This window comes from Crinia signifera, chromosome 6 (genome assembly GCF_055691185.1).
Source record: "Crinia signifera chromosome 6, ASM5569118v1, whole genome shotgun sequence".
NCBI lineage: Eukaryota > Metazoa > Chordata > Amphibia > Anura > Myobatrachidae > Crinia > Crinia signifera.
Window position 1 is genome coordinate 291740743 of NC_139222.1, and position 26534 is coordinate 291767276.

The window sequence follows — 26534 nt, forward strand, 5'->3', positions numbered from 1 at the left end:
ATAAGGGTAGAGGAGTAAGGGGAATAGGGTCTAGCAGTAATATATGTAGAGTGGTAATAAGGGCACAGGGGTAATAAGGGCACAGGGGTAGAGGAGTAAGGGGAATAGGGTTTAGGGGTAATCAGGGAATAGGGGTACCAGGGTCCACGGGAGCAGACAGAGGTGAGTCAGCAATATGGAGAACATGTGGGAGGAGCCAGAGGGTAGGACACGTGACCCAGAAGACTACAGTTCCCGGCATGCCGCCAGTAACTTGGTCGGAAGCTCCTAAAGGAAAGCGCGTAAGGGCGGAAGTTCCCGGCGTGCTGCGCGGTGAGGGCGGAAGTTCCCGGCGTGCCTGTCAGCTGCTGGAGCCGGGCTGAGGATGCTCGGAGTCCGGGGAGAGCGGTGAGGGAGCCGGGTAGATGGAGGCGGAGAGCATGGAGGAGGACCCCAACCACAACCACTGGGAGCTGCGCCCCGAGTCCCCCCCGGACCCCGAGTACTGCCGGAGAGCCCGGGACTGCGGCCCCGGCAACAAGGGGCTCCTGGGGATCAGCTCCAGCACCTCCAAGTTCTGTGAGTGGCCCTCATCCGTGTTATCTATGTGACCCCTAGGCTCCTGTGTGTGTATGTACCCGGACCCAGCTGTCTGTACATGGTGACATTAGCTGCAGGTTACTCTCAGGCACAGGAGTACCTCCCTTTATCCTCAGTGTGTGTATATGTGGCCCCCGGGGCCCTGTGTGTGTACATACCGGGCCCCAGCTGTCTGTACATACCAGGCCCCAGCTGTCTGTACATGGTGACATTAGCTGCAGGTTACTCTCAGGCACAGGAGTACCTCCCTTTATCCTCAGTGTGTGTATATGTGGCTCCCGGGGCCCTGTGTATATATACCGGGGCCCTGTGTCTGTACAGGGTGACATTAGCTGCAGGTCACTCTCAGGCACAGGAGTACCTCCCTTTATCCTCTGTGTGTGTATATGTGGCCCCCCGGGGACCTGTGTGTATATACCGGGCCCCAGCTGTCTGTACAGGGTGACATTAGCTGCAGGTTACTCTCAGGCACAGGAGTACCTCCCTTTATCCTCAGTGTGTGTATATGTGGCTCCCGGGGCCCTGTGTGTATATACCGGGGCCCTGTGTCTGTACAGGGTGACATTAGCTGCAGGTCACTCTCAGGCACAGGAGTACCTCCCTTTATCCTCAGTGTGTGTATATGTGGCCCCCGGGGCCCTGTGTGTGTGTATATACCGGGCCCCAGCTTTCTGTACATGGTGACATTAGCTGCAGGTTACTCTCATGCACAGGAGTACCTCCCTTTATCCTCAGTATGTGTATATGTGGCCCCCGGGGCCCTGTGTCTGTACAGGGTGACATTAGCTGCAGGTCACTCTCAGGCACAGGAGTACCTCATATATTTTGAGTTGTATAATTCTGTAACTCCCCCGGCCCACCGCGCCTGACCAGCGATTCGGACCATCTGTCATTCAAATGCAATTAATCACCACAATCACAGGGAAAGCTCCCAAATTGCATGTGAATTTCCCAGTATATTGGGGCTCTTCCTCGGACCCCAGTGATGACCGCATACCCCCCAGTGTCCCGTCCCCTCGCACTGCCCCGGTGATGACCACATGCTCCCCAGTGTCCCCTCCCCTCGCACTGCCCCGGTGATGACCACATGCTCCCCAGTGTCCCCTACCCTCGCACTGCCCCGGTGATGACCACATACCCCCCAGTGTCCCGTCCCCTCGCACTGCCCCGGTGACTATCTCCTGTCCTCTCTCCTAGTAATGAATGTGATTACCGTGGACGATTACAAGAGCACGTACTGGCCCAAGCTGGAGAGCGCCATTGATCAGCTGCTGACGCAGTGTCCTGGAGACTATATACCCATTTCCTATGAGCAGATATACAGGTGATACTCCCGGGACTGAATGTGGGGTGGGATTCTGCCCCTGAGGATATAATTTGTCATACAATGTCAGTGATGGTGTCCTGTGTTTCCTTTCAGCTGTGTATATAAATGTGTCTGCCAGCAGCACTCCGAGCAGATGTACGGTGACCTCATGTGCAAGATAACTGGTCATCTAGAGAGGGTTTCTCTAGAGCTCCAGGTGAGTAACCCCATAATCCTCTCCTCCGCTCCAATGTCTGTCTCCTCCTGGTGACTGGATAGGCTGCGCTCTCAGTGATGTCACTGGCTCCTAGTGACTGGATAGGCTGCGCTCTCAGTGATGTCACTGGCTCCTAGTGACTGGATGGTCTGCACTCTCAGTGATGTCACCGGCTCCTAGTGACTGGATAGGCTGCGCTCTCAGTGATGTCACTGGCTCCTAGTAACTGGATGGTCTGCACTCTCAGTGATGTCACCGGCTCCTAGTGACTGGATAGGCTGCGCTCTCAGTGATGTCACTGGCTCCTAGTGACTGGATAGGCTGCGCTCTCAGTGATGTCACTGGCTCCTGGTGACTGGATAGGCTGCGCTCTCAGTGATGTCACTGGCTCCTGGTGACTGGATAGGCTGCGCTCTCAGTGATGTCACTGGCTCCTAGTGACTGGATAGGCTGAGCTCTCAGTGATGTCACTGGCTCCTAATGACTGGATAGGCTGCGCTCTCAGTGATGTCACTGGCTCCTAGTGACTGGATAGGCTGCGCTCTCAGTGATGTCACTGGCTCCTAGTGACTGGATAGGCTGCGCTCTCAGTGATGTCACTGGCTCCTAGTGACTGGATAGGCTGCACTCAGTGATGTCACTGGCTCCTAGTGACTGGATAGGCTGCGCTCTCAGTGATGTCACTGGCTCCTGGTGACTGGATAGGCTGCGCTCTCAGTGATGTCACTGGCTCCTGGTGACTGGATAGGCTGCGCTCTCAGTGATGTCACTGGCTCCTAGTGACTGGATAGGCTGCACTCAGTGATGTCACTGGCTCCTAGTGACTGGATAGGCTGCACTCAGTGATGTCACTAGCTTCTGGTGACTAGATAACTGTACGATCTGTGGTGTAGCTAATTGTAAGGGTCCATGTATTTGTGTTCTGCTTCGTTCGTCTCCCCTCGCTCTGAGCCAGTATAACGATATAGTTAAATTAGTATATATTTCATACACTGCAAACACTTTATTCTCCCCTTTGTTTCAGGCGAGTTCTCCTGATCAGTATATTGAAAAGTTTAACCTTGCCCTAGGCCAGTATATGGGGGCACTGCACAGCATTGTCCCACTGTTTATCTATATGGTGAGTATGTGCGCTGACTGCGCCTATATCCTAGTGACCTCCCGCTGCTCAGGGTGCATGACGGCATCACTTCCTTGTGGGCGTGGCATAATCTACATCCTGGTGGCACTGACTGGGAGCAGCAATGATGTGGGCGGGGCAGTCTCCTGCACTGGCGCAGAGGAGAGGGAGCGGGGCAGTCTCCTGCACTGGCGCAGAGGAGTGGGCGGGGCTGTCCCCTGCACTGGCGCAGGGGAGTGGGCGGGGCGGTCTCCTGCACTGGCGCAGGGGAGTGGGCGGGGCTGTCTACGGCGCAGGCGAGTGGGCGGGGCTGTCTACGGCACTGGCGCAGGGGAGTGGGCGGGGCTGTCTCCTGCACTGGCGCAGGGGAGTGGGCGGGGCTGTCTACGGCACTGGCGCAGGGGAGGGGGCGGGGCTGTCTCCTGCACTGGCGCAGGGGAGTGGGCGGGGCTGTCTCCTGCACTGGCGCAGGGGAGTGGGCGGGGCTGTCTCCTGCACTGGCGCAGGGGAGTGGGCGGGGCTGTCTCCCGCACAGGACGGGATGAGCAGGTAGTGTGTGACGCACAGAACCCTTCCCTTCATCTAGAGAACAGTCGCACAATGTCATCATCCTGAGGACATATTGTGGCATGCTCACGGGATAATACAGCTGGATCTGCTGCTTAGGTTGCAGTAATATTGGTGTTTTTGTCAATCACCAACATAAAATAAATAGGTTTTAGTAAAAAAAGTATTCTGCAACCACTAGCGCTGTCCTTCGTTTCCATAAGGTGCACACCACATATGAATACATGACCTATTCATAAGGTAATCAGAAGTTCAATGGCCCATAGAGTTTTAATGAGACCTGAAACAATCCAAAAATCGTCTCCAAACACCCTCAAGCAGTCTGATGAAGGACCAAGCAGTCCGAAACGCGTTAGGTGTGTGACTCCTCACTGTGGACCTTGCTGCTGTGTCCCTCCTGAGGTTGGCGATTCCTGAGCCGGCATCTGGACCTCCCTGATACCAACATGGGTGAGAAGCAGAGATTTGTGGCAGCATTTGCCCAGTGGGATTGTTTTAGGCCTTATATACTTCAATTGTTTGTGAGTGTATTTTTAGGAATAAATGACTTGTGCTTTTAATCAGACGACGTGTCTGTATTGTCTCCAATCACCAATATCTCTTGCTTGAGGGTGTTTGGAGATGATTTTGGATTGTTTCAGGTCTCATTAAAACTCTATGGACCATTGAACTTCTGGTTACCTTATGAATAAGTTTTGTATTCATTTGTTTTTCACCTTAAAATTGTGGTGTGCACCTTATGGAAACTAATGACAGCGCTAGTGGTAGTTATCTTATGTAGTGTCTCGCTGCGCTCTGAGACACCGCCATCGGCACAGTTGGAGATTGGACTTCCTTGTCCTAAAATGAGGATCCCATATTGCTCCTCCCTGCCCGATGTGTCCAACAATACCATATTGTGAGGCCTGCGTCCTGTATGGTAGCTGTAGGATTATTATTTATATGGTGCCACAATGGTTCCGCAGCGCCCAGTGACACACAATCAAACTGATGGCAGGAAAATGACGCAGGGGAGCAAGCTGAGAATCACTAACTCCTGCAGCAGGCACCGTCCCTTTCTACACGTCTCCATTCTATAGCACAGAAAGTCCATCCATGTGTAAAGTAAATAAAAACTAGTCTCTTCACAGTGCAAATTTGGGAGAACTCCACCCCCCCCCCCCCCCCCCACACACACACCACCACCACACACCTTTTTTATCAGTGTCCAGATTGTGTGTGTCCTGGGGTGGTAAAGGTCCTTTGCAGATTTGGGTGCACATATAGAATGACACTGCTGCTGTTCTACCTAGCTGCCACGGGATCATCACATCTTATTCTGCGGATAACTATGGAATTCTCTAGTCAGATTTTATTCTTTTTGTTGCTGCTCCGTTGACGAACCTCTGCCTACTCCGAAACATCTTCATTACACTCCTGGAAAACTGAAGCTTTATTGGAGTAGGCAGAGGATTGTCAACGGAACAGCAGGCCCGCGGGTATTGCATGAAGGGTTACTCTGGATCCTGCAGAAGACCCCCTGACCCTCTCACCACCTCCTCCTGCTCCGTGTCTGATTGTGTCATAGGGGTCTGCGGGATGATGCAAACATCTCCCTTTCATTCCGGCTCACGTGCGTGGATCTTTTAAAATGTGTCAGTGATTAATGAGTGCAGCTGTGCAGCGGCTAGGTTGTCTGGAAAATGTGCACTGTTGGTAGCTCTCGAGGGCTAGGGTTGGCTACCACTGGCCTAGACCATGTCGCCCATCTGACCGGATCCCGGCCTTTGCTGTAGCTGGCAGCCTGCATCCTGTGGTGGTTACCGCTGACCTCTGTGCAGGTGTCTCCCAGATCTGGGAGTATTCTCATTTCAATCAGCAACTGGAAACCTGGGGCCTCTTCTATCCGCGGTCCCTGTGAGTAGGTGCTTCGCGGGGTCTGTTGTAAGGGGTGGTCTGTGCCTTTGGTCATTGCCTGCTGCCACCCCTACCTGTGTTCTCCTGTGCTTTTTTTCCAGAACAAGTTTTATATAGAAACCAAACTGAACCGAGACCTGAAGGACGACCTGGTTCTGCTCTTCACAGAGCACGTGGCGGAAAAGCACATTTACAGCCTGATGCGTGAGTAGATTTTAAGCTCTGTGCACGAGGAACACTTGGACATCCTGACTGGTGGGGCCACGGTGGTTGGAGGACGTTTGTAGGCGTGTCTCTAAACCTCCAATCGGGCTCTTGCCATTTAGGGGGAAATTTACTAAAGGAAATTTGTAAAAAATAGGTGTATTTGTATCCAGAAATACACTTATTTTTGGCATTTACTATCCCGAAAATACGGCAATTCGTATTTGCATTAATGTGCTATCAATACGAATACGAAGTGCCGTATTTTAGGGATAGTAAATGTCAAAAATAAGTGTATTTCTGGATACAAATACACCTATTTTTTACAAATTTCCTTTAGTAAATTCCCCCCTTAATGGCGGTGGCCCCATCTCCCATTCTGCATTTACCAGTACTGTCCCCCATTTTGTTTAGAGACCCCAGTCGTGGGCAATGTATTCCTGGTACTGACACCATAGATTAACCCTCTGTATGCTGGGGGGGAACACGGGCAGGACTGCTAGTAACTGGGTTCTTCTTATGTTTCCTGTTCCCTCCCTACAGCCCTGTTACTAGAGGCCCAGTCTACACCTTTTCAGATCACCCCGTCGACTATGGCAAGCATTGTGAAGGGCCTGTACACCCTGCGGCCAGGTAACTGCTCGCTCTTCCTGCCCTGTCCTTGCTGTATGTTCTGTAGTGCGGTGCCCGGAGATGTCTAGCGTGAGGCAGTGTATGTTCTGTAGTGCAGTGCCCGGAGCCGCCTAGCGTGAGGCGTTGTATGTTCTGTAGTGCAGTGCCCGGAGCCGCCTAGCGTGAGGTGTTGTATGTTCTGTAGTGCAGTGCCCGGAGCCACCTAGTGTGAGGCGCTGTATGTTCTGTAGTGCAGTGCCCGGAGCCGCCTAGTGTGAGGCGCTGTATGTTCTGTAGTGCAGTGCCCGGAGCCGCCTAGCGTGATGCGCTGTATGTTCTGCAGTGCAGTGCCCGGAGCCGCCTAGCGTGATGCGCTGTATGTTCTGCAGTGCCCAAGGCCGCCTAGCGTGAGGCATTGTATGTTCTGAAGTGCAGTGCCCGGAGCCGCCTAGCGTGGGGCTTTGTGTGTTCTCTAGTGCAGTGCCCGGAGCCGCCTAGCGAGGCGTTGTGTGTTCTGCAGTGCAGGGCCCGGAGCCGCCTAGCGTGAGGCTTTGTGTGTTCTCTAGTGCAGTGCCCGGAGCCGCGTAGCGTGAGGCGTTGTGTTTTCTGCAGTGCCCGGAGCCGCGTAGCGTGAGGCGTTGTGTGTTCTGCAGTGCCCGGAGCCGCGTAGCGTGAGGCGTTGTGTGTTCTGCAGTGCAGTGCCCGGAGCCGCGTAGCGTGAGGCGTTGTGTGTTCTGCAGTGCAGTGCCCGGAGCCGCGTAGCGTAAGGCGTTGTGTGTTCTGCAGTGCAGTGCCCGGAGCCGCGTAGCGTGAGGCGTTGTGTGTTCTGCAGTGCAGTGCCTGGAGCCGCGTAGCGTGAGGCGTTGTGTGTTATGCAGTGCAGTGCCCTGAGCCGCGTAGCGTGAGGCGTTGTGTGTTCTGCAGTGCAGTGCCCGGAGCCGCGTAGCGTGAGGCGTTGTGTTCTGCAGTGCAGTGCCCGGAGCCGTATAGCGTGAGGCGTTGTGTGTTCTGTTCTGCAGTGCAGTGCCCGGAGCCATCTAGCGTGAGGCGTTGTGTGTTCTGTAGTGCAGTGCCCAGAACTTTCTAGCGTGAGTGCAGTGCCCGGAGCCGCCTAGCGTGAGGCGCTGTATGTTCTGCAGTGCAGTGCCCGGAGCCGCCTAGCGTGAGGCGTTGTGTGTTCTCTAGTGCAGTGCCCGGAGCCGCCTAGCGAGGCGTTGTGTGTTCTGCAGTGAAGTGCCCGGAGCCGCCTAGCGAGGCGCTGTATGTTCTGTAGTGCAGTGCCCGGAGCCGCGTAGCGTGAGGCGTTGTATGTTCTGCAGTGCAGTGCCCGGAGACGCCTAGCGTGAGGCTCTGTATGTTCTGCAGTGCAGTGCCCAGAGCCACCTAGCGTGAGGCTTTGTGTGTTCTCTAGTGCAGTGCCCGGAGCCGCCTAGTGTGAGGCGCTGTGTGTTCTGCAGTGCAGTGCCCGGAGCCGCCTAGCGTGAGGCGTTGTATGTTCTGCAGTGCAGTGCCCGGAGACGCCTAGCGTGAGGCTCTGTATGTTCTGTAGTGCAGTGCCCAGAGCCGCCTAGCGTGAGGCGTTGTATGTTCTGTAGTGCAGTGCCCGGAGCAGTCTAGTGTGAGGCGTATGTTCTGTAGTGCAGTGCCCGGAGCCGCCTAGCGTGAGGCGTTGTATGTTCTGCAGTGCCAGGAGCCGCATAGCGTGAGGCGCTGTATGTTCTGCAGTGCAGTGCCCGGAGCCGTATAGCGTGAGGCGTTGTATGTTCTGCAGTGCAGTGCCAGGAGCCGTATAGCGTGAGGCGCTGTATGTTCAGGGACCAGTACTGTAATTACCCAGCCCTAGGGGATTATTCTCACACCTCATTGCTCCCCATGAGTTCTGGCTGTGTGCGGATGCCCTTTGCCGAGTGTGCCCATTATCTCCAGCCATGCCACACTGGTGGTCTGTGAGTGTTTCCCTGGCTAAGCGCCACTTACTCCTCTCTCCTGCTTTCAGAATGGGTCCAGCTTGCTCCGGCTCTCTTCTCCAAATTCATCCCCAACATTCTGCCACCGGCCATGGAATCGGAGCTGCCGGATTACGCAGCGCAGGATCAGAAGCTCCAGCAGGAGCTCATGCAGAATGGATTCAACAGGTGATTGCTATTACAGGGGCCGGCTGTGTGATGGGGACCTGGTGGGGGCGGAGGGGCTGTGTGATGGGGACCTGGTGGGGGCGGAGGGGCTGTGTGATGGGGACCTGGTGGGGGCGGAGGGGCTGTGTGATGGGGACCTGGTGGGGGCGGAGGGGCTGTGTGATGGGGACCTGGTGGGGGCGGAGGGGCTGTGTGATGGGGACCTGGTGGGGGCGGAGGGGCTGTGTGATGGGGACCTGCTGTGTGATGCGGACCTGGTGGGGGCGGAGGGGCTGTGTGATGGGGACCTGCTGTGTGATGGGGACCCGGTGGGGGCGGAAAGGCTGTGTGATGGGGACCTGCTGTGTGATGGGGACCTGGTGGGGGCGGAGGGGCTGTGTGATGGGGACCTGGTGTGTGTGTGACGGGCCTGGTTAGGGGTTCTGCGTGATGGTTCCCGGGGGCTGGTGCACGCTGTGTGATGGGGACGCGGTGGGGGCGGAGGGGCTGTGTGATGGGCGCGGAGGGGCTGTGTGATGAGGCGTGTGTGTGACGGGCCTGGTTGGGGGTACTGCGTGATGGTTCCCGGGGGCTGGTGCATGCTGTGTGATGGAGCTTTTCAATATTCATTTATTTTATTTTTCTGTGCAGAGGTGACCAGTCGCGTAAAAGAGCTGGAGATGAGTTATCCTACAGTAAGTTTGCGCATCCTCTATGATGCCTTCCTCTGTGCCACCCATCCTGCCTACCTGCCTATGTGCCTGGCTGCCTGCCTGTCTGCCCCACTGCCTGGCTGCCTGCCTCTCTGTCTTCCCGTCTGCCTGTCTGCCTGCCTCTCTGTCTTCCCCCTCTGCCTGGCTGCCTGCCTCTCTGTCTGCCGCTCTGCCTGGCTGCCTGCCTGCCTCTCTGTCTTCCGCTCTGCCTGGCTGCCTGCCTCTCTGTCTGCCCCTCTGCCTGGCTGCCTGCCTCTCTGTCTGCCCCTCTGCCTGGCTGCCTGCCTGCCTCTCTGTCTTCCCCTCTGCCTGGCTGCCTGCCTTTTTGTCTGCCCCTCTGCCTGGCTGCCTGCCTGCCTCTCTGTCTTCCCCTCTGCCTGGCTGCCTGCCATTTTGTCTGCCCCTCTGCCTGGCTGCCTGCCTGCCTCTCTGTCTTCCCCTCTGCCTGGCTGCCTGCCTCTCTGTCTGCCCCTCTGCCTGGCTGCCTGCCTGCCTCTCTGTCTGCCCCTCTGCCTGGCTGCCTGCCTGTCTGCCCCACTGCCTGGCTGCCTGCCTCTCTGTCTTCCTGTCTGCCTGGCTGCCTGCCTCTCTGTCTTCCCCTCTGCCTGGCTGCCTGCCATTTTGTCTGCCCCTCTGCCTGGCTGCCTGCCTGCCTCTCTGTCTTCCCCTCTGCCTGGCTGCCTGCCTGCCTCTCTGTCTTCCCCTCTGCCTGGCTGCCTGCCTCTCTGTCTGCCCCTCTGCCTGGCTGCCTGCCTGCCTCTCTGTCTGCCCCTCTGCCTGGCTGCCTGCCTGTCTGCCCCACTGCCTGGCTGCCTGCCTCTCTGTCTTCCTGTCTGCCTGGCTGCCTGCCTCTCTGTCTTCCCCTCTGCCTGGCTGCCTGCCTGGCTGCCCCACTGCCTGGCTGCCTGCCTCGCTGTCTTCCTGTCTGCCTGGCTGCCTGCCTCTCTGTCTTCCCCTCTGCCTGGCTGCCTGCCTGGCTGCCCCACTGCCTGGCTGCCTGCCTCGCTGTCTTCCTGTCTGCCTGGCTGCCTGCCTCTCTGTCTTCCCCTCTGCCTGGCTGCCTGCCTGGCTGCCCCACTGCCTGGCTGCCTGCCTCGCTGTCTGCCCCACTGCCTGGCTGCCTGCCTCGCTGTCTGCCCCTCTGCCTGGCTGCCTGCCTCTCTGTCTGCCCCTCTGCCTGGCTGCCTGCCTCTCTGTCTGCCCCTCTGCCTGGCTGCCTGCCTCTCTGTCTTCCCCTCTGCCTGGCTGCCTGCCTCTGTCTTCCCCTCTGCCTGGCTGCCTGCCTGTCTGCCCCACTGCCTGGCTGCCTGCCTCTCTGTCTTCCCGTCTGCCTGGCTGCCTGCCTCTCTGTCTTCCCGTCTGCCTGGCTGCCTGCCTCTCGGTCTTCCCGTCTTCCCGTCTGCCTGGCTGCCTGCCTCTCTGTCTTCCCGTCTGCCTGGCTGCCTGCCTCTCTGTCTTCCCGTCTGCCTGGCTGCCTGCCTCTCTGTCTTCCCCTCTGCCTGGCTGCCTGCCTGTCTTCCCCTCTGCCTGGCTGCCTGCCTGTCTGTCTTCCCCTCTGCCTGGCTGCCTGCCTGTCTGTCTTCCCCTCTGCCTGGCTGCCTGCCTGTCTGTCTTCCCCTCTGCCTGGCTGCCTGCCTCTCTGTCTTCCCCTCTGCCTGGCTGCCTGCCTCTCTGTCTTCCCCTCTGCCTGGCTGCCTGCCTCTCTGTCTTCCCCTCTGCCTGGCTGCCTGCCTCTCTGTCTTCCCCTCTGCCGGGCTGCCTGCCTCTCTGTCTTCCCCTCTGCCGGGCTGCCTGCCTCTCTGTCTTCCCCTCTGCCGGGCTGCCTGCCTCTCTGTCTTCCCCTCTGCCGGGCTGCCTGCCTCTCTGTCTTCCCCTCTGCCGGGCTGCCTGCCTCTCTGTCTTCCCCTCTGCCTGGCTGCCTGCCTGTCTGCCCCACTGCCTGGCTGCCTGCCTCTCTGTCTTCCCGTCTGCCTGGCTGCCTGCCTCTCTGTCTGCCCCACTGCCTGGCTGCCTGCCCCCCTCTCTGCACCCCTCTACCTGGCTGCCTGCCTCTTTGTCTTCACATCTGCCTGGCTGCCTGCCTCCCTCTATGCGCCCCTCTGCCTGGCTGCCTGTGGAACCACAATTTACATTTCGCATATTGGGGGGCTCATCTGTCTTTATTGGGGCTTTTGTGGCTGATGTTCTAATCCGTAGAGTACTTGTAGAATTGATTTATTGAATGTTATCCAGCTGTACGTCGGGCAATGTGCACAGTGCATTACATTTACATGGTCTTCTAGTAACCAATGTTCTTTCATCCAGCAGGGACACTGGAGATACTTACAGTGGGTATAGATTGGTAGTCCCTGGGAGCCGGAACATTAGGAATGTTAATCAGTGTAACTGCTCCGCCCCCTCTATACCCCTTCTACAAGCCAGTCTTCGATAAGTACCTCCTCCTGAGAGGGTTTTGTTATTAGTTATCAGCAAGAGGCTGACGGGGAGCTGCTGCCCCTGCCAGGGAGATAATGCCAGCACTGTTCTTTGGTGGTGGGGGAGAGAGCGTACTAGACTACCTCCTGGCTCCCAGCGGCCCTGGCGGTACCCTGTCACTGGCGGCCATTGTTGTCAGCAGCACATATTACAGGCTCATGGTGTCGTACACCGTTACCATTGTTAGTAAATACAGAGCTGTATAGCTTGCCAGGAGAGTTTGGAGCATTTGACTTGTATATTGTATATATAATTTGTATATTTGGGGTGAATCAGGTCGGTATGCAAAAGCAAACTCCTTTATTGGACAAAACTGCAGGTGGGGCAGATGTAACATGTGTAGAGGGTGTTAGATTTGGGTGGGTTATATTGTTTCTGTGCAGAGTAAATCCTGACTGCTTCATTTTTACACCGCAATATAGATCATTTTGAACACATCCCACCCAAGTCTAACTCTCTCTGCTCCTGTTACATCTGCCCCACCTGCAGTGCACATGGTTTTTGTATACAAACCTGAATCTCCCCCATTGTGCCTAGAGTGTTTAGCACTGCTATATAATTCTGGTTCACTCGCAAAGGCAAATTCCTTGTCAAATGGACAAAGCCATGCTGCACCGCAGGTGAGGCAGATGTAACATGTGCAGACAGTTCGATTTGGGTGAGTTATTTTGTTTGCAGGGTAAATATATTTTGCAGGGTAAATATTGGCTGCATTATTATTGCACTGCAATATAGATCTCACTTTGAAGTAAAACCCCACCCAAATCTAATTCTCTCTGCACAAGTTAAATCTGCCCCCCTGCAGTGCACATGGAATTGGCCCTTATTCTGATTCATACGCAAAGGCAAGAGAGTGTGGCTGTTCCTCTCTCTGCTCTTTCTGCTTTACAGCCTCATATGTCTCACTGTCACATAATGTATTGCTCAGTGTATAACCAGCATGGCTGGAGATGGCTCAGTCACTCGCTGTACTCAGGGACAATCCAATAACTCGCTATTCTGGGAGACGTGTATTCCTGGTGGTCACGACTCTCCCTGCAGCTCATGTGCAGTCTCTCAGCACAGAGAACCAGCTCCTGCAGGGCTTCGCGGCTCACTAGGGTTATGTGCAGTCTCTCCGCACAGAGAACTAGCTCCTGCAGGACGTCGCGGCTCACTAGGGTTATGTGCAGTCTCTCCGCACAGAGAACTAGCTCCTGCAGGACGTCGCGGCTCACTAGGGTTATTGTGCAGTCTCTCCGCACAGAGAACAAGCTCATGCAGGGCGTCGCGGCTCACTAGGGTTATGTGCAGTCACTCTGCACAGAGAACCAGCTCCTGCAGGACGTCTCGGCTCACTAGGGTTATGTGCGGTCTCTCCGCACAGAGAAGCAGCTCCTGCAGGACGTCTCGGCTCATGTGCAGTCTCTCAGCACAGAGAACCAGCTCCTGCAGGGTGTCTCGGCTCACAAGGGCTATGTGTGGTCTCTCCGAACAGAGAACCAGCACCTGCAGGGCTTCGCGGCTCACTAGGGTTATGTGCAGTCTCTCCGCACAGAGCACCAGCTCCTGCAGGACGTCTCAGCTCACTAGGGTTATGTGCAGTCTTTCCGCATAGAGAAGCAGCTCCTGCAGGACGTCTCGGCTCACTAGGGTTATGTGTGGTCTCTCCGCACAGAGAAGCAGCTCCTGCAGAACGTCTTGGCTCATGTGCAGTCTCTCCGTACAGAGCACCAGCTCCTGGAGGACATCGCAGCTCACTAGGGTTATGTGCAGTCTCTCCGCACAGAGAACCAGCTCCTGGAGGACATCTCAGCTCACTAGGGTTATGTGCAGTCTCTCCGCATAGAGAACCAGCTCCTGGAGGACATCTCAGCTCACTAGGGTTATGTGCAGTCTCTCCGCACAGAGAACCAGCTCCTGGAGGACGTCTCGGCTCACTAGGGTTATGTGCAGTCTCTCCGCACAGAGAACCAGCTCCTCCAGGACGTCTCGGCTCACTAGGGTTATGTGCAGTCTCTCCGCACAGAGAACCAGCTCCTGCAGGACGTCTCGGCTCACTAGGGTTATGTGCAGTCCCTCAGCACAGAGAACCAGCTCCTGCAGGACGTTGCGGCTCACTAGGGTTATGTGCAGTCTCTCCGCACAGAGAACCAGCTCCTGGAGGACATCTCAGCTCACTAGGGTTATGTGCAGTCTCTCCGCACAGAGAACTAGCTCCTGCAGGACGTTGCGGCTCACTAGGGTTATGTGCAGTCTCTCCGCACAGAGAACTAGCTCCTGCAGGACGTCGCGGCTCACTGGGTTATGTGCAGTCTCTCCGCACAGAGAACTAGCTCCTGCAGGACGTCGCGGCTCACTGGGTTATGTGCAGTCTCTCCGCACAGAGAACCAGCTCCTGAAGGGCGTCGCGGCTCACTAGGGTTATGTGCGGTCTCTCCGCACAGAGAACCAGCTCCTGCAGGACGTCGCGGCTCACTAGGGTTATGTGCAGTCTCTCCGCACAGAGAACCAGCTCCTGAAGGGCGTCTTGGCTCATGTGCAGTCTCTCCGCACAGAGAACCAGCTCCTGCAGGACGTCTCAGCTCACTAGGGTTATGTGCGGTCTCTCCGCACAGAGAACCAGCTCCTGCAGGACGTCTCAGCTCACTAGGGTTATGTGCGGTCTCTCAGCACAGAGAACCAGCTCCTGCAGGACGTCTCAGCTCACTAGGGTTATGTGCGGTCTCTCCGCACAGAGAACCAGCTCCTGCAGGACGTCTCAGCTCACTAGGGTTATGTGCAGTCTCTCAGCACAGAGAACCAGCTCCTGCAGGGTGTCTCTGCTCACAAGGGCTGTGCGCAGTCTCTCAGCACAGAGAATCAGCACCTGCAGGGCGTCGCGGCTCACTAGGGTTATGTGCAGTCTCTCCGCACAGAGAACCAGCTCCTGCAGGACGTCTCACCTCACTAGGGTTATGTGCGGTCTCTCCGCACAGAGAACCAGCTCCTGCAGGACGTCTCGGCTCACTAGGGTTATGTGCAGTCTCTCCGCACAGAGAACCAGCTCCTGCAGGACGTCTCAGCTCACTAGGGTTATGTGCGGTCTCTCAGCACAGAGAACCAGCTCCTACAGGACGTCTCAGCTCACTAGGGTTATGTGCCATCTCTACGCACAGAGAACCAGCTCCTGCAGGGCGTCGCGGCTCACTAGGGCTGTGCGCAGTCTCTCGGCACAGAGAACCAGCTTGTGCAGGACGTCTCAGCTCACTATGGTTATGTGCAGTCTATCCGCACAGAGAACCAGCTCCTACAGGACGTCTCAGCTCACTAGGGTTATGTGCAGTCTCTCCGCACAGAGAAGCAGATCCTACAGGACGTCTCGGCTCACTAGGGTTATGTGCAGTCTCTCCGCACAGAGCACCAGCTCCTGCAGGACGTCGCGGCTCATGTGCAGTCTCTCCGCACAGAGAACCAGCTCCTACAGGACATCTCAGCTCACTAGGGTTATGTGCAGTCTCTACGCACAGAGAACCAGCTCCTGCAGGGCGTCGCGGCTCACTAGGGCTGTGCGCAGTCTCTCGGCACAGAAAACCAGCTTGTGCAGGACGTCTCAGCTCACTAGGGTTATGTGCAGTCTCTACGCACAGAGAACCAGCTCCTGCAGGGCGTCGCGGCTCATGTGCAGTCTCTCAGCCCAGAGAACTAGCTCCTGCTGGGCGTCGCGGCTCGCTAGGGTTATGTGCAGTCTCTCCGCGCAGGGGACCGGCTCCTGCAGTCTCTCCGCGCAGGGGACCGGCTCCTGCAGTCTCTCCGCGCAGGGGACCGGCTCCTGCAGTCTCTCCGCGCAGGGGACCGGCTCCTGCAGTCTCTCCGCGCAGGGGACCGGCTCCTGCAGTCTCTCCGCGCAGGGGACCGGCTCCTGCAGGGCGTCTCGGCTCACTAGGGTTGTGTGCGGCCTCTCGGCACAGAGGCAAAGAAATAGTGAAAGAACCTGCGCCCTAAACAAAGGGTGCAGCCCTATCATAAAAGATAGTCACCAAAAACTATCCAACAATGGTAGATACAAAAAAAGGGGTTTTGATAGGGCGCTCCCACTTGGGATATGGATCTTTTCAATATCTGTCGGTCCTGTCGGAATGCGGTACCTCAAAAAGAGAAGAACAAACACATCGCCATCTTCATAGTGTGAGTATTAAAAATAAACATGAATAAAATATCTCTGGTCAAAAAATATTCTCCGTACCGCAAAAGAGCCTTCTCTTAGGCCACAAGATTTTTCGTGTAGTGTTGTCTGATACTGTTTGGGATAGTATTCCCCTTTCTCCTCTGCTTGTATACCTCGGTTAAAATTAAATGGTGCACATAGTGTAAAACTATAACAATTTATTCGAAAAAACAACAATTCGCATATAAAATTAGCATAGTACCGTGTCCGGCCTTATCATCAAGGCTATTGGTATCGCTTAATGGATAATCAAAGGAAAAGTTCCAGGTAGGATCCCGGGTGTCCACCAAGAAAAAATCCTCCCACAACAGCCTTAGTTGGTATAATGGCAAGTCCAGTCCATCGGCATCTATGCATATAATGAAATTCCACCAACGCGTTTCTGCTTGATCACAAGCCTTCCTCAGGGTGTGTATTCACTAGTGGCATGGTAGGGTTTTTATACCCATCATGCCTATTAGCTCCTCCCTCTCTCAATGTCACATGGGTGTATGTCCATAATTTTTTGGTGAGGGATTAGTAAATGTATGGAACCATTTAGGGAACTCCCTGAATGTAAAGAACTTGAAGAGGCATTAGAACCTAGAATCATAAGGAGAGAAAAAGAAATTATCTCACGAAAACAGAGAAAATTTGTGAGGGATAGGAATGAGGTTTTGGAGACTCAAAGACAAAAAGAGGATGAAGAAGAGATTTTTGTGGAGGATGAGGATGAATCAGACGTAGAGGCCCCTCTCGATGATCCTCCTTGTCCTATCCACAACACACCCCTCAATAGGTCACACATAAAGAATAAAAATTTAAGGTGGAACCTAAAACAGAAGGTATTTCAGACACATGATGAGGATTTGATGAGGAAAAATAATAGAGACAGGTACAGGACACTAAGTTATGAAAGGAGACCCCCAATAAGGAGAAATTATAGAAATAGATATAATTCCTATAATAATGTGTACTCCGAAAGAGAGAGAAGGCCGAACAATTTTTCCAGACCATACCGGAGACCCAATCACCATTTGGGTAATAGGTCTTTCAACAGGCACGATGATGATTGTTGGGAACCGACTCGTACTGAAAATAGATATGATCCCCTCACCAGACCATCTTTTTTAGAACGGAACTGGAGGAGGAATCGAAGATTCTAGTGACCAAAAATAAAAATAAAACTAAATATAAAAAAAGAGGGAAAAGGGGAAAAAAGAAAAAAACATTGAAACAAACAGAAACAGAAGGCCCTAATACAGACGCTGAAGTTAAAACGAAAATTTTTAACCTAAGCAGTCATGTACTAGAATCTGATGAGGAAAAAATATTGGAAAAAGGCCTTAAATTTGCCCCACAAAGCAAAATGAATAAATTTGAGACCTATATAAACATTCAAAAATTTGTGAGACAATTGAGTTTAAAAAGGTACTTTTCCAATCAAACATACAGTGAAAATGAGGGCGAGGCCAATACGGCAGACAGAACGTATAAATTCAAACCAAAATCCACGTTCAATCCTACTTTTAGTAGAGGTTGTTTCCTTGAAAGCTTCAATAAACTTGTATGTGCTGATTTAGAAAAAATCGAACCAAAGTACAAAGGAAAATCAAATATAAATAAAAAGGAAAGAGAAGCATTAAAAAAGTTAGAGGAAAATACGAGGATAACTATTAAGCCAGCCGATAAAGGCGGAGGAGTGGTCATCATGAATACAGATGATTATGACAAAGAAATACTCCGCCTACTAAATGATAGAGAAACTTACAAACCACTAAGAGGTAATCCAACCGAAAGAATTGAAAAAAACCTCATAGAATTGGTAGAAAAGTATAAAAACTTAAACACCATTAGTGATAAAGAAAGTAAGTACCTCATCAATAGTCACCCGGTCATGCCAGTTATCTATATACTGCCGAAAATCCATAAGGATTCACAGAACCCACCCGGTAGACCAATTATCGCGAGCACTGAGTCACTTTCAACTAATCTTAGCCACTTTTTAGATTCATTTTTACAACCGGAAGTTTTCAAATTAAAATCGTATGTGAAAGATACTATTGATGTCATTAAAAAGTTGAAAGACATCAATATTTCCAACCACTGCCATCTAGTGACAGCTGACGTAACTTCGTTGTATACGATTATTAAACATGATTTAGGGATCCAAGCCCTAGAACACACTTTTAATGCCGGTTCTGATGATCCCAATTTAATTTCGTTTATTAAAGATGCTTCCATGTTTTTATTAAATAATAACTTTTTCTGGTTCAAGGGTCAATTTTATTTACAGGTACAAGGTACCGCTATGGGGTCACGATTTGCCCCATCATATGCAAATCTTTTTATGGGATGGTGGGAGGACAATAACATATGGAATAATAACCCTTATCTACGGTATATTCCATTATGGATTCGATTCATAGACGATATTCTGTTTCTGTGGGAGGGAAGTCCAGAAGATCTTACAACCTTCTGTGAACAATTGAATCAGAATACCTCCAATATCAAATTAACCTTTACTATAAGTAAAGAAGAACTACATTTTTTGGATCTCACCATCTCTATTGAGGAAGGGATAATTTTCACTAGTAATTTTAATAAACCAACCGACAGTAATGCGTATATTGGAATAACCAGCCAACATCACCCTCAATGGCTTAAGAATATCCCTAAGGGCCAAGTTCAGCGCATACGTCGCAATTGCTCAAAAAAAGAAGTTTTTTTAGAACAAGTAAAAACCACTAAAAATAAATTCATAAACAAAGGCTATGATGGTGAGAATATCGATCTCTTAATCACTCAAATGGGAGAGATTCCTCAAAATGACCTACTAGTATATAAAGAGAAAAACCTGGAAGATAAACCAAAGGTCCCTTTTATATCTACTTTTAACTCACAATATAGATGTATGGAGAAAATCATAACAAAGCACTGGCACATTTCAAAAGCTGACCCCGTTTTAAAAGACATTGTACCAAATCAACCCAAATTCATTTATAAAAAGTCTGGTAACATAAGGAACAAATTAGTCAAGAGCGCGGTCCCAGATAAGAAATCAGATCGCATCAAAACAAAAGGATTTCATAGGTGCAGTTCATGTTTGGTCTGTAGGACCCATAAAAAACAAGAATTAAAACACACAGATTTTATATCTAATGCAAACAAAAAGAATTTTAAAATTACTGATTTTATGACTTGCAATAGCACGAATTGTGTATATTTAATTCAATGCAAATGTGATCTGCAATATATAGGACGCACCACAAGAAAATTAAGGGACAGATGGGGAGAACATCTGCGCAATATAAAAAAAGGGTTTCTTAATCATAGTCTCTCCAAACATTTTAAAGAAAAACATAATTGTTCCACAGATGGTATTAAATTAATGATAGGTATAAAAAAAATCGAAGGAAACTGGAGAATTAAAGGTGTGGAGAGTTTTCTTGCTAAAAATGAGATGAGACTTATATATGAGGTTGAGACTTTGGAACCATCAGGATTAAACAGCGATTTTGAAATAAAATGGTTTCTATGAAATAGTCCCATACATTGCAATGAAATTTTATATTATCCCCATTTTAACTATTTATTTATTTAATAAGCGGTTTTGCACAATATTGGTTACATCCATAGTGTACTCCGTGGACTTTGTGATATATATATAGCGCATTTATTAGTACCAGTAGACATAGATGAGCGCAGTGAAACGCATGAATATTTCCGGGTATGTGACACGCAAACACACACCCGGAAACAGGTATAGGAACCCAGGATGCTCCGTGTAGTAGCGTGGAACGCATAAAGTAATGGCTGCTGACACGCACGCGCACTTACGGTAACGAGTGCTAGCGCTGCGTGCAGCCCAGTGAGTATATCCACGATCCTCTAGAAAATGCGCTATGTGCCTACATAGCGCTGGTAGGAACCACATAGACTATAGATTGTTGGTGGACGGAGTTTTGTATATTTGTACCCGCACTTCCGGGTTAGATATCTGATGCTTTTCCGGTCACATGGGGCGCAAGTTTATATAAATATTAACACTATGCTCGTTTTTTTTATTCTATTAATGTAGATTTGTCAGTACCCACATAGAATGGAGTTGTATACCTTGGTTATCTTGTTTTATGAAAAATGACAATTATGGACATACACCCATGTGACATTGAGAGAGGGAGGAGCTAATAGGCATGATGGGTATAAAAACCCTACCATGCCATTAGTGAATACACACCCTGAGGAAGGCTTGTGATCAAGCAGAAACGCGTTGGTGGAATTTCATTATATGCATAGATGCCGATGGACTGGACTTGCCATTATACCAACTAAGGCTGTTGTGGGAGGATTTTTTCTTGGTGGACACCCGGGATCCTACCTGGAACTTTTCCTTTGATTATCCATTAAGCGATACCAATAGCCTTGATGATAAGGCCGGACACGGTACTATGCTAATTTTATATGCGAATTGTTGTTTTTTCGAATAAATTGTTATAGTTTTACACTATGTGCACCATTTAATTTTAACCGAGGTATACAAGCAGAGGAGAAAGGGGAATACTATCCCAAACAGAGTATCAGACAACACTACACGAAAAATCTTGTGGCCTAAGAGAAGGCTCTTTTGCGGTACGGAGAATATTTTTTGACCAGAGATATTTTATTCATGTTTATTTTTAATACTCACACTATGAAGATGGCGATGTGTTTGTTCTTCTCTTTTTGAGGTACCGCATTCCGACAGGACCGACAGATATTGAAAAGATCCATATCCCAAGTGGGAGCGCCCTATCAAAACCCCTTTTTTTGTATCTCGGCACAGAGGACCGGCTCCTGCAGGGCGTCGCGGCTCACTAGGGTTGTGTGCGGCCTCTCGGCACAGAGGACCGGCTCCTGCAGGGCGTCGCGGCTCACTAGGGTTGTGTGCGGCCTCTCGGCACAGAGGACCGGCTCCTGCAGGGCGTCGCGGTTTACTAGGGTTGTGTGCGGCCTCTCGGCACAGAGGACCGGCTCCTGCAAGGCGTCGCGGCTCATGTGCAGTCTCTCAGCGCAGAGAACCGGCTCCTGCGCTGTGCCAGCTGTGGTTTGTCTAAGCTTTAGGTCCCTGATAGTTTTCTCTTACACCGCCTCTGTGATGCTTCAGAGGATGAGGATCCCCCTACTGGAGGTGTCTGGGTTTACTCAGACCTCTGAGGAAGAGGATACAGATGTCATTTTATAGGGAACTAGCTGAGGTACCGGCGTTGTGCAATTAGCAATACTTGAACTTTATCCTTTTTTTTTGTTTTACTGCTCGCCATTCCCATGGGGTGATCGACATCCGCCTGTCTGGGGTGGGACCGGCATCCGCCAGTCTGGGGGAGAGAAGGAGTTTGCTGTTATGTCAGGGAGTCTCCTGCAGAATGCAGGAGGGGAGGTAACTATGATGTAACAGTGTAATTTGTCAGGGAGTCTCCTGCAGAATGCAGGAGGGGAGGTAACTATGATGTAACAGTGTAATTTGGGCTAGGTGACATGAAGGAGATTGCTAGACTAATGAGGGAGATTGCTGCTATGTCTGGGAGTCTCCTGCAGAATGCAGGGGGAGGTAACTATGGATGGAAATCTCTCTCTCTGTCTCTCCTCTCTCGTGTGTGTCTCTCCTCTCTCGTGTGTGTCTCTCCTCTCTCGTGTGTGTGTTCCCCAGCTCTCCGCGGGCATGGTTGTGAAGACTTGTAGGAGGGCTATAGAGGGGGAGGAGCAGTTACTGACTAACCCTCCTAATGTGCCAGCTCCCAGTGACTACCAATCTATACCCACTGTAAGTATCTCCAGTGTCCCCTGTGGATTCAGAGAGAAGGATTCACCAGTAAGTACCAAAATCCCATTTTACTATCAACTCTCAACCAAAACACAATTCCACCGATGTCATTTGAAATTTTTAACTTTTAAACAGACTTTCCCATGTAGATTCAGTACCAGACCTTCATATAATGAGCATCTAGTAACAAACATGTCCCATAGTACAAGATAGGTACGTGTACTAGAGGCGGAATATAATGTCACACGGAATGAGACGGGTAATGCGTGTACTGGAGGTGGTGTATGATGTCACACGGTATGAGACGGGTAATGCATGCACTGGAGGCGGTGTATGAGACTGGTAATGCGTGTACTGGAGGTGATGTATGACATTGCACGGTATGAGATGGGTAATGCATGGACAGGAGGTGGTGTATGACTTTGCACGGTATGATACGAGTAATGTGTGTACTGGAGGCGGTATATAATGTCACATGGAATGAGATGGATAATGCGTGTACTGGAGGTGGTGTATGACATGTAATGCGTGTACTGGATGTGGCGTATGACGTGTAATGCGTGTACTGGAGGTGGTGTATGACGTGTAATGCGTGTACTGGAGGTGGCGTGTGACGTGTAATGCGTGTACTGGAGATGGCGTGTGACGTGTACTGGAGGTGGCGTATGACGTGTAATGCGTGTACTGGAGGTGGCGTATGACGTGTACTGGAGGTGTGCGTACTGGAGGTGGCGTATGATGTGTAATGCGCGTACTGGAGGTGGCGTATGATGTGTGCTGGAGGCGGCGTATGACGTGTAATGCGTGTGCTGGAGGCGGCGTATGACGTGTAATGCGTGTGCTGGAGGCGGCGTATGGCGTGTAATGCGTGTGCTGGAGGCGGCGTATGACGTCGCACGGTATGAGACGGGTAATGCGAGTGCTGCAGGTAGTGTATAATGTCACACGGAATGAGATGGGTAACGCGTGTACTGAAGGTGGCGGCGTAAGACGTGTAACGCGTGTACTGGAGGCGGTGTAATGCGTGTACTGGAGGTGGCGTATGACGTGTAATGCGTGTACTGGAGGTGGCGTATGACGTGTAATGCGTATGCCGTGTGCTGGAGGCGGCGTATGCCGTGTACTGCGTGTGCTGGAGGCGGCGTATGCCGTGTACTGCGTGTGCTGGAGGCGGCGTATGCCGTGTACTGCGTGTGCTGGAGGCGGCGTATGCCGTGTGCTGGAGGCGGCATATGCCGTGTACTGCGTGTGCTGGAGGCGGCGTATGCCGTGTACTGCGTGTGCTGGAGGCGGCGTATGCCGTGTGCTGGAGGCGGCGTATGACGTGTAACGCGTGTACTGGAGGAGGTGGCGTATGACGTCTAATGCGTGTGCTGGAGGCGGCGTATGACGTGTACTGCGTGTGCTGGAGGCGGCGTATGCCGTGTGCTGGAGGCGGCATATGCCGTGTACTGCGTGTGCTGGAGGCGGCGTATGCCGTGTACTGCGTGTGCTGGAGGCGGCGTATGCCGTGTGCTGCGTGTGCTGGAGGCGGCGTATGCCGTGTGCTGGAGGCGGCGTATGACGTGTAACGCGTGTACTGGAGGAGGTGGCGTATGACGTCTAATGCGTGTGCTGGAGGCGGCGTATGCCGTGTACTGCGTGTGCTGGAGGCGGCGTATGCCGTGTACTGCGTGTGCTGGAGGCGGCGTATGCCGTGTGCTGGAGGCGGCGTATGACGTGTAACGCGTGTACTGGAGGAGGTGGCGTATGACGTCTAATGCGTGTGCTGGAGGCGGCGTATGACGTGTAATGCGTGTACTGGAGGAGGTGGCGTATGACGTGTAATGCGTGTGCTGGAGGTGGCGTATGACGTGTAATGCGTGTGCTGGAGGTGGCGTATGACGTGTAATGCGTGTGCTGGAGGTGGCGTATGACGTGTAATGCGTGTGCTGAAGGCGGTGTATGACGTGTAATGCGTGTGCTGAAGGCGGTGTATGACGTGTACTGCGTGTGCTGAAGGCGGTGTATGACGTGTACTGCGTGTGCTGGAGGCGGCGTATGCCGTGTACTGCGTGTGCTGGAGGCGGCGTATGCCGTGTACTGCGTGTGCTGGAGGTGGCGTATGCCGTGTGCTGGAGGTGGCGTATGACGTGTAACGCGTGTACTGGAGGAGGCGGCGTATGACGTCTAATGCGTGTGCTGGAGGCGGCGTATGACGTGTAATGCGTGTGCTGGAGGTGGCGTATGACGTGTAATGCGTGTGCTGGAGGTGGCGTATGACGTGTAATGCGTGTGCTGGAGGTGGCGTATGACGTGTAATGCGTGTGCTGAAGGCGGCGTATGACGTGTAATGCGTGTGCTGAAGGCGGTGTATGACGTGTAATGCGTGTGCTGGAGGCGGTGTATGAAGGTGCATGGTATGTGACGGGTAATGCGTGTGCTGGAGGTGGTGTATAATGTCACATGCAATGAGACGGGTAATGCGTGTACTGGAGGTGGTGTATAATGTCGCACGGAATGAGATGGGTAACGCGTGTACTGGAGGCGGTGGCGTAAGACGTGTAACGCGTGTACTGGAGGCGGCGTAAGACGTGTAACGCTTGTACTGGAGGTGGTGGTGTAACACGTGTACTGGAGTCTCTCTCTCGCTCTGATTCTATCACCCCCTGTGTTTTACAGATGGTTCCTGCAGCAGATAAGATCCCGGTGGCTCGTTTCCCGCAGCCTGACTGCGCTCTAGGATGGTGGCACCACATGGAATGAGTGCCGAGATTCCTCCTGACATGTTCCGCCACATGCCGGCTGACGTCAACGTTATTTATAACAGGAGTTTCTCTTGGGTGTATATATACACATAGAAATATATATATATATTTTTGTTTTAAAGAAAACTTGAACTTGCTGCTAATGACTGGTGATTGCTGAGAGGTTCCAGGCTAGCCGCAGCGCCATCTCCGCACCCGCCTCGGGCACTGGATGCTGCATCTTGTACATAGACATTGTGGTTCTGCAGCCCGTGTGCCACCCCCGGACCAGCTTCTCCCGGAATAAAGGGACGTTTAATCCTTTCATCTGGACAAACTGTAAAAAGGGACGACCCAGTCGGTGTTTTTATTTTTAAATCTATGTATGTATAATACTGTCATGTATGTCTGTTTGCGGAATAGGAGGGACATCGCATTGGGGACCCCCAGTGCTTCAGGAACACTTCCAGGATTATATCGCAGCTTTTATCATTTCCATTTTGTTTTGCTTTTGGAGAGTTTTTATGCCGCATTTCCCAGGGCGTCGGATTATGTTCCTTCCACAATACTTTATCTCTCTCTGGACCAAACTGCTGTTGTGCTCGATAACAATAGTTCTATATGCCCCTGATCTCAGACACTCCTCCTGTAGGGGACTGCGGCACACGTGACACTCCACCTGTAAGTGTGAGGAACTACACTCCCACCCACCAGTGTTGCAGAGGAAATGCCGGAGCGGACGGTGTACGCACATCTGGACACGTGGCCCTCACCCACGGTATCGGGATCATAGCTGTGGTTGACCTCATTACTGGCTGATCTTTTGGGTTCAGGGCTTCTGGCTGATTTACAGGAAACCACCTTTGCCAGCTCCATACTCCCTGCGGCTGTGGGCAGTCAGGAACCATGGAGATGGCTGGTATTTATCAGGTAACTAGGTAATAGTGCACCCCCTGAACAGTCTGGGGTGGTTGGGTACAGGTGTCCCCATTTCTGGGGAATGCCTATGGTTGATCTGTGACCCTGGCTCCTGCTGTCTATATAGGAGGTAGCGTCTCTGAGTTAGGACGTTGTGTCTTCCAGCTGCCCTTCAGCCAGAATGCAGGGAGACCATAATGTGTCGGGTGACTCGCCTGGGCCAATGCCAGCGGGTGGGTGATGGGTTCTCTGTAGGGCTGCCATGGAGCTTGACCAAATCTGCTGTCCCAGGTTTGGCAAACACGGAGAAGATTTGTCGTCTCTGCGGAAAATGAGACGTCCGGGCCGTGTGATGCTTGGTTTAATCAGTGTTTTTCTATATCGGACATAAACCCTCAGAGATCCATCGTACTAATCCGATGCTTCGATGTGCAGGGAAACATCTGGCGTATTAGTGCTCTGCGGCATTGGGCCATGCCTGGCGCTGCGTGGGATACCTGGGATGGTGGTGGATCTGGAGCGATGCCACCGCTGCTCTGAGTGCGATAATAAGACACACACGGTCCTGTAAGAGATGGGTGGTGGCACTGCATGAGCGCTCTTCATGCAGCTGAGTGCGGAGCTGCAGAACCGGGTGCGAAGTCTGTAGGTGGGTGGCTCTGCGCTGGTTACCCCAGAAAACTCAGAATTTGTTCTTTGAGATCTATATTTGTTACATTTTGTGCACTATTTCTGTAACAATGATAATAATAAATGTTTATAACATGGAAACAATGGAGGTATCTAGCTGTGGAGACGGACAATGCTGCATGGGCAGAATCTCCCAGGGTGGGGGAAGGGTGAGACAGGCGGCTACTACTACAGGGGCTACTAAGCAGTATCCTGCCACTTACCTGCACCAAGCACTTCATCCTCTGACCCCCCCCTCCCCCCCAGTGTCTGGGCATTGACTTTATCTTCTGACTTACCCCCCCCCAACAGTCAGCCGGCAACAGAAATCTTGGGGCACTGTACAATGATATTTCTGGGGCCTCTCATTGAATCCCAAATCCACACAACGCTCTTCTGAATGAGCCTCATTTTACCTTTCGCTGCTCCAGATCCTGCTTTCAGGTGCGG

At 52.3% G+C, this 26534-nt stretch overlaps 1 protein-coding gene across 1 annotated transcript; it reads left to right on the forward strand.

Moving 5' to 3' along the window:
* The first annotated feature begins 273 nt into the window (after window positions 1-273).
* On the forward strand, window positions 274-26189 carry CACUL1 (CDK2 associated cullin domain 1). Its single transcript, XM_083149932.1, has 9 exons — window positions 274-558; window positions 1777-1903; window positions 2000-2102; window positions 3127-3222; window positions 5787-5889; window positions 6433-6522; window positions 8498-8636; window positions 9267-9310; window positions 24433-26189. The coding sequence occupies exons 1-9, from the start codon at window positions 405-407 to the stop codon at window positions 24450-24452; spliced, it is 876 nt and encodes a 291-aa protein (XP_083006058.1). The 5' UTR covers window positions 274-404; the 3' UTR covers window positions 24453-26189.
* Window positions 26190-26534: the final 345 nt, after the last annotated feature.

Bases quoted from the DNA above. Each gene is read 5' to 3' on its own strand.
- CACUL1 (XM_083149932.1), top strand. From the start codon at position 405: ATGGAGGCGGAGAGCATGGAGGAGGACCCCAACCACAACCACTGGGAG. The intron at 3,223-5,786 runs GTGAGTATGTGC...CTTTTTTTCCAG, and splicing joins TCCCACTGTTTATCTATATG to AACAAGTTTTATATAGAAAC. The intron at 9,311-24,432 runs GTAAGTTTGCGC...TGTGTTTTACAG, and splicing joins TGGAGATGAGTTATCCTACA to ATGGTTCCTGCAGCAGATAA.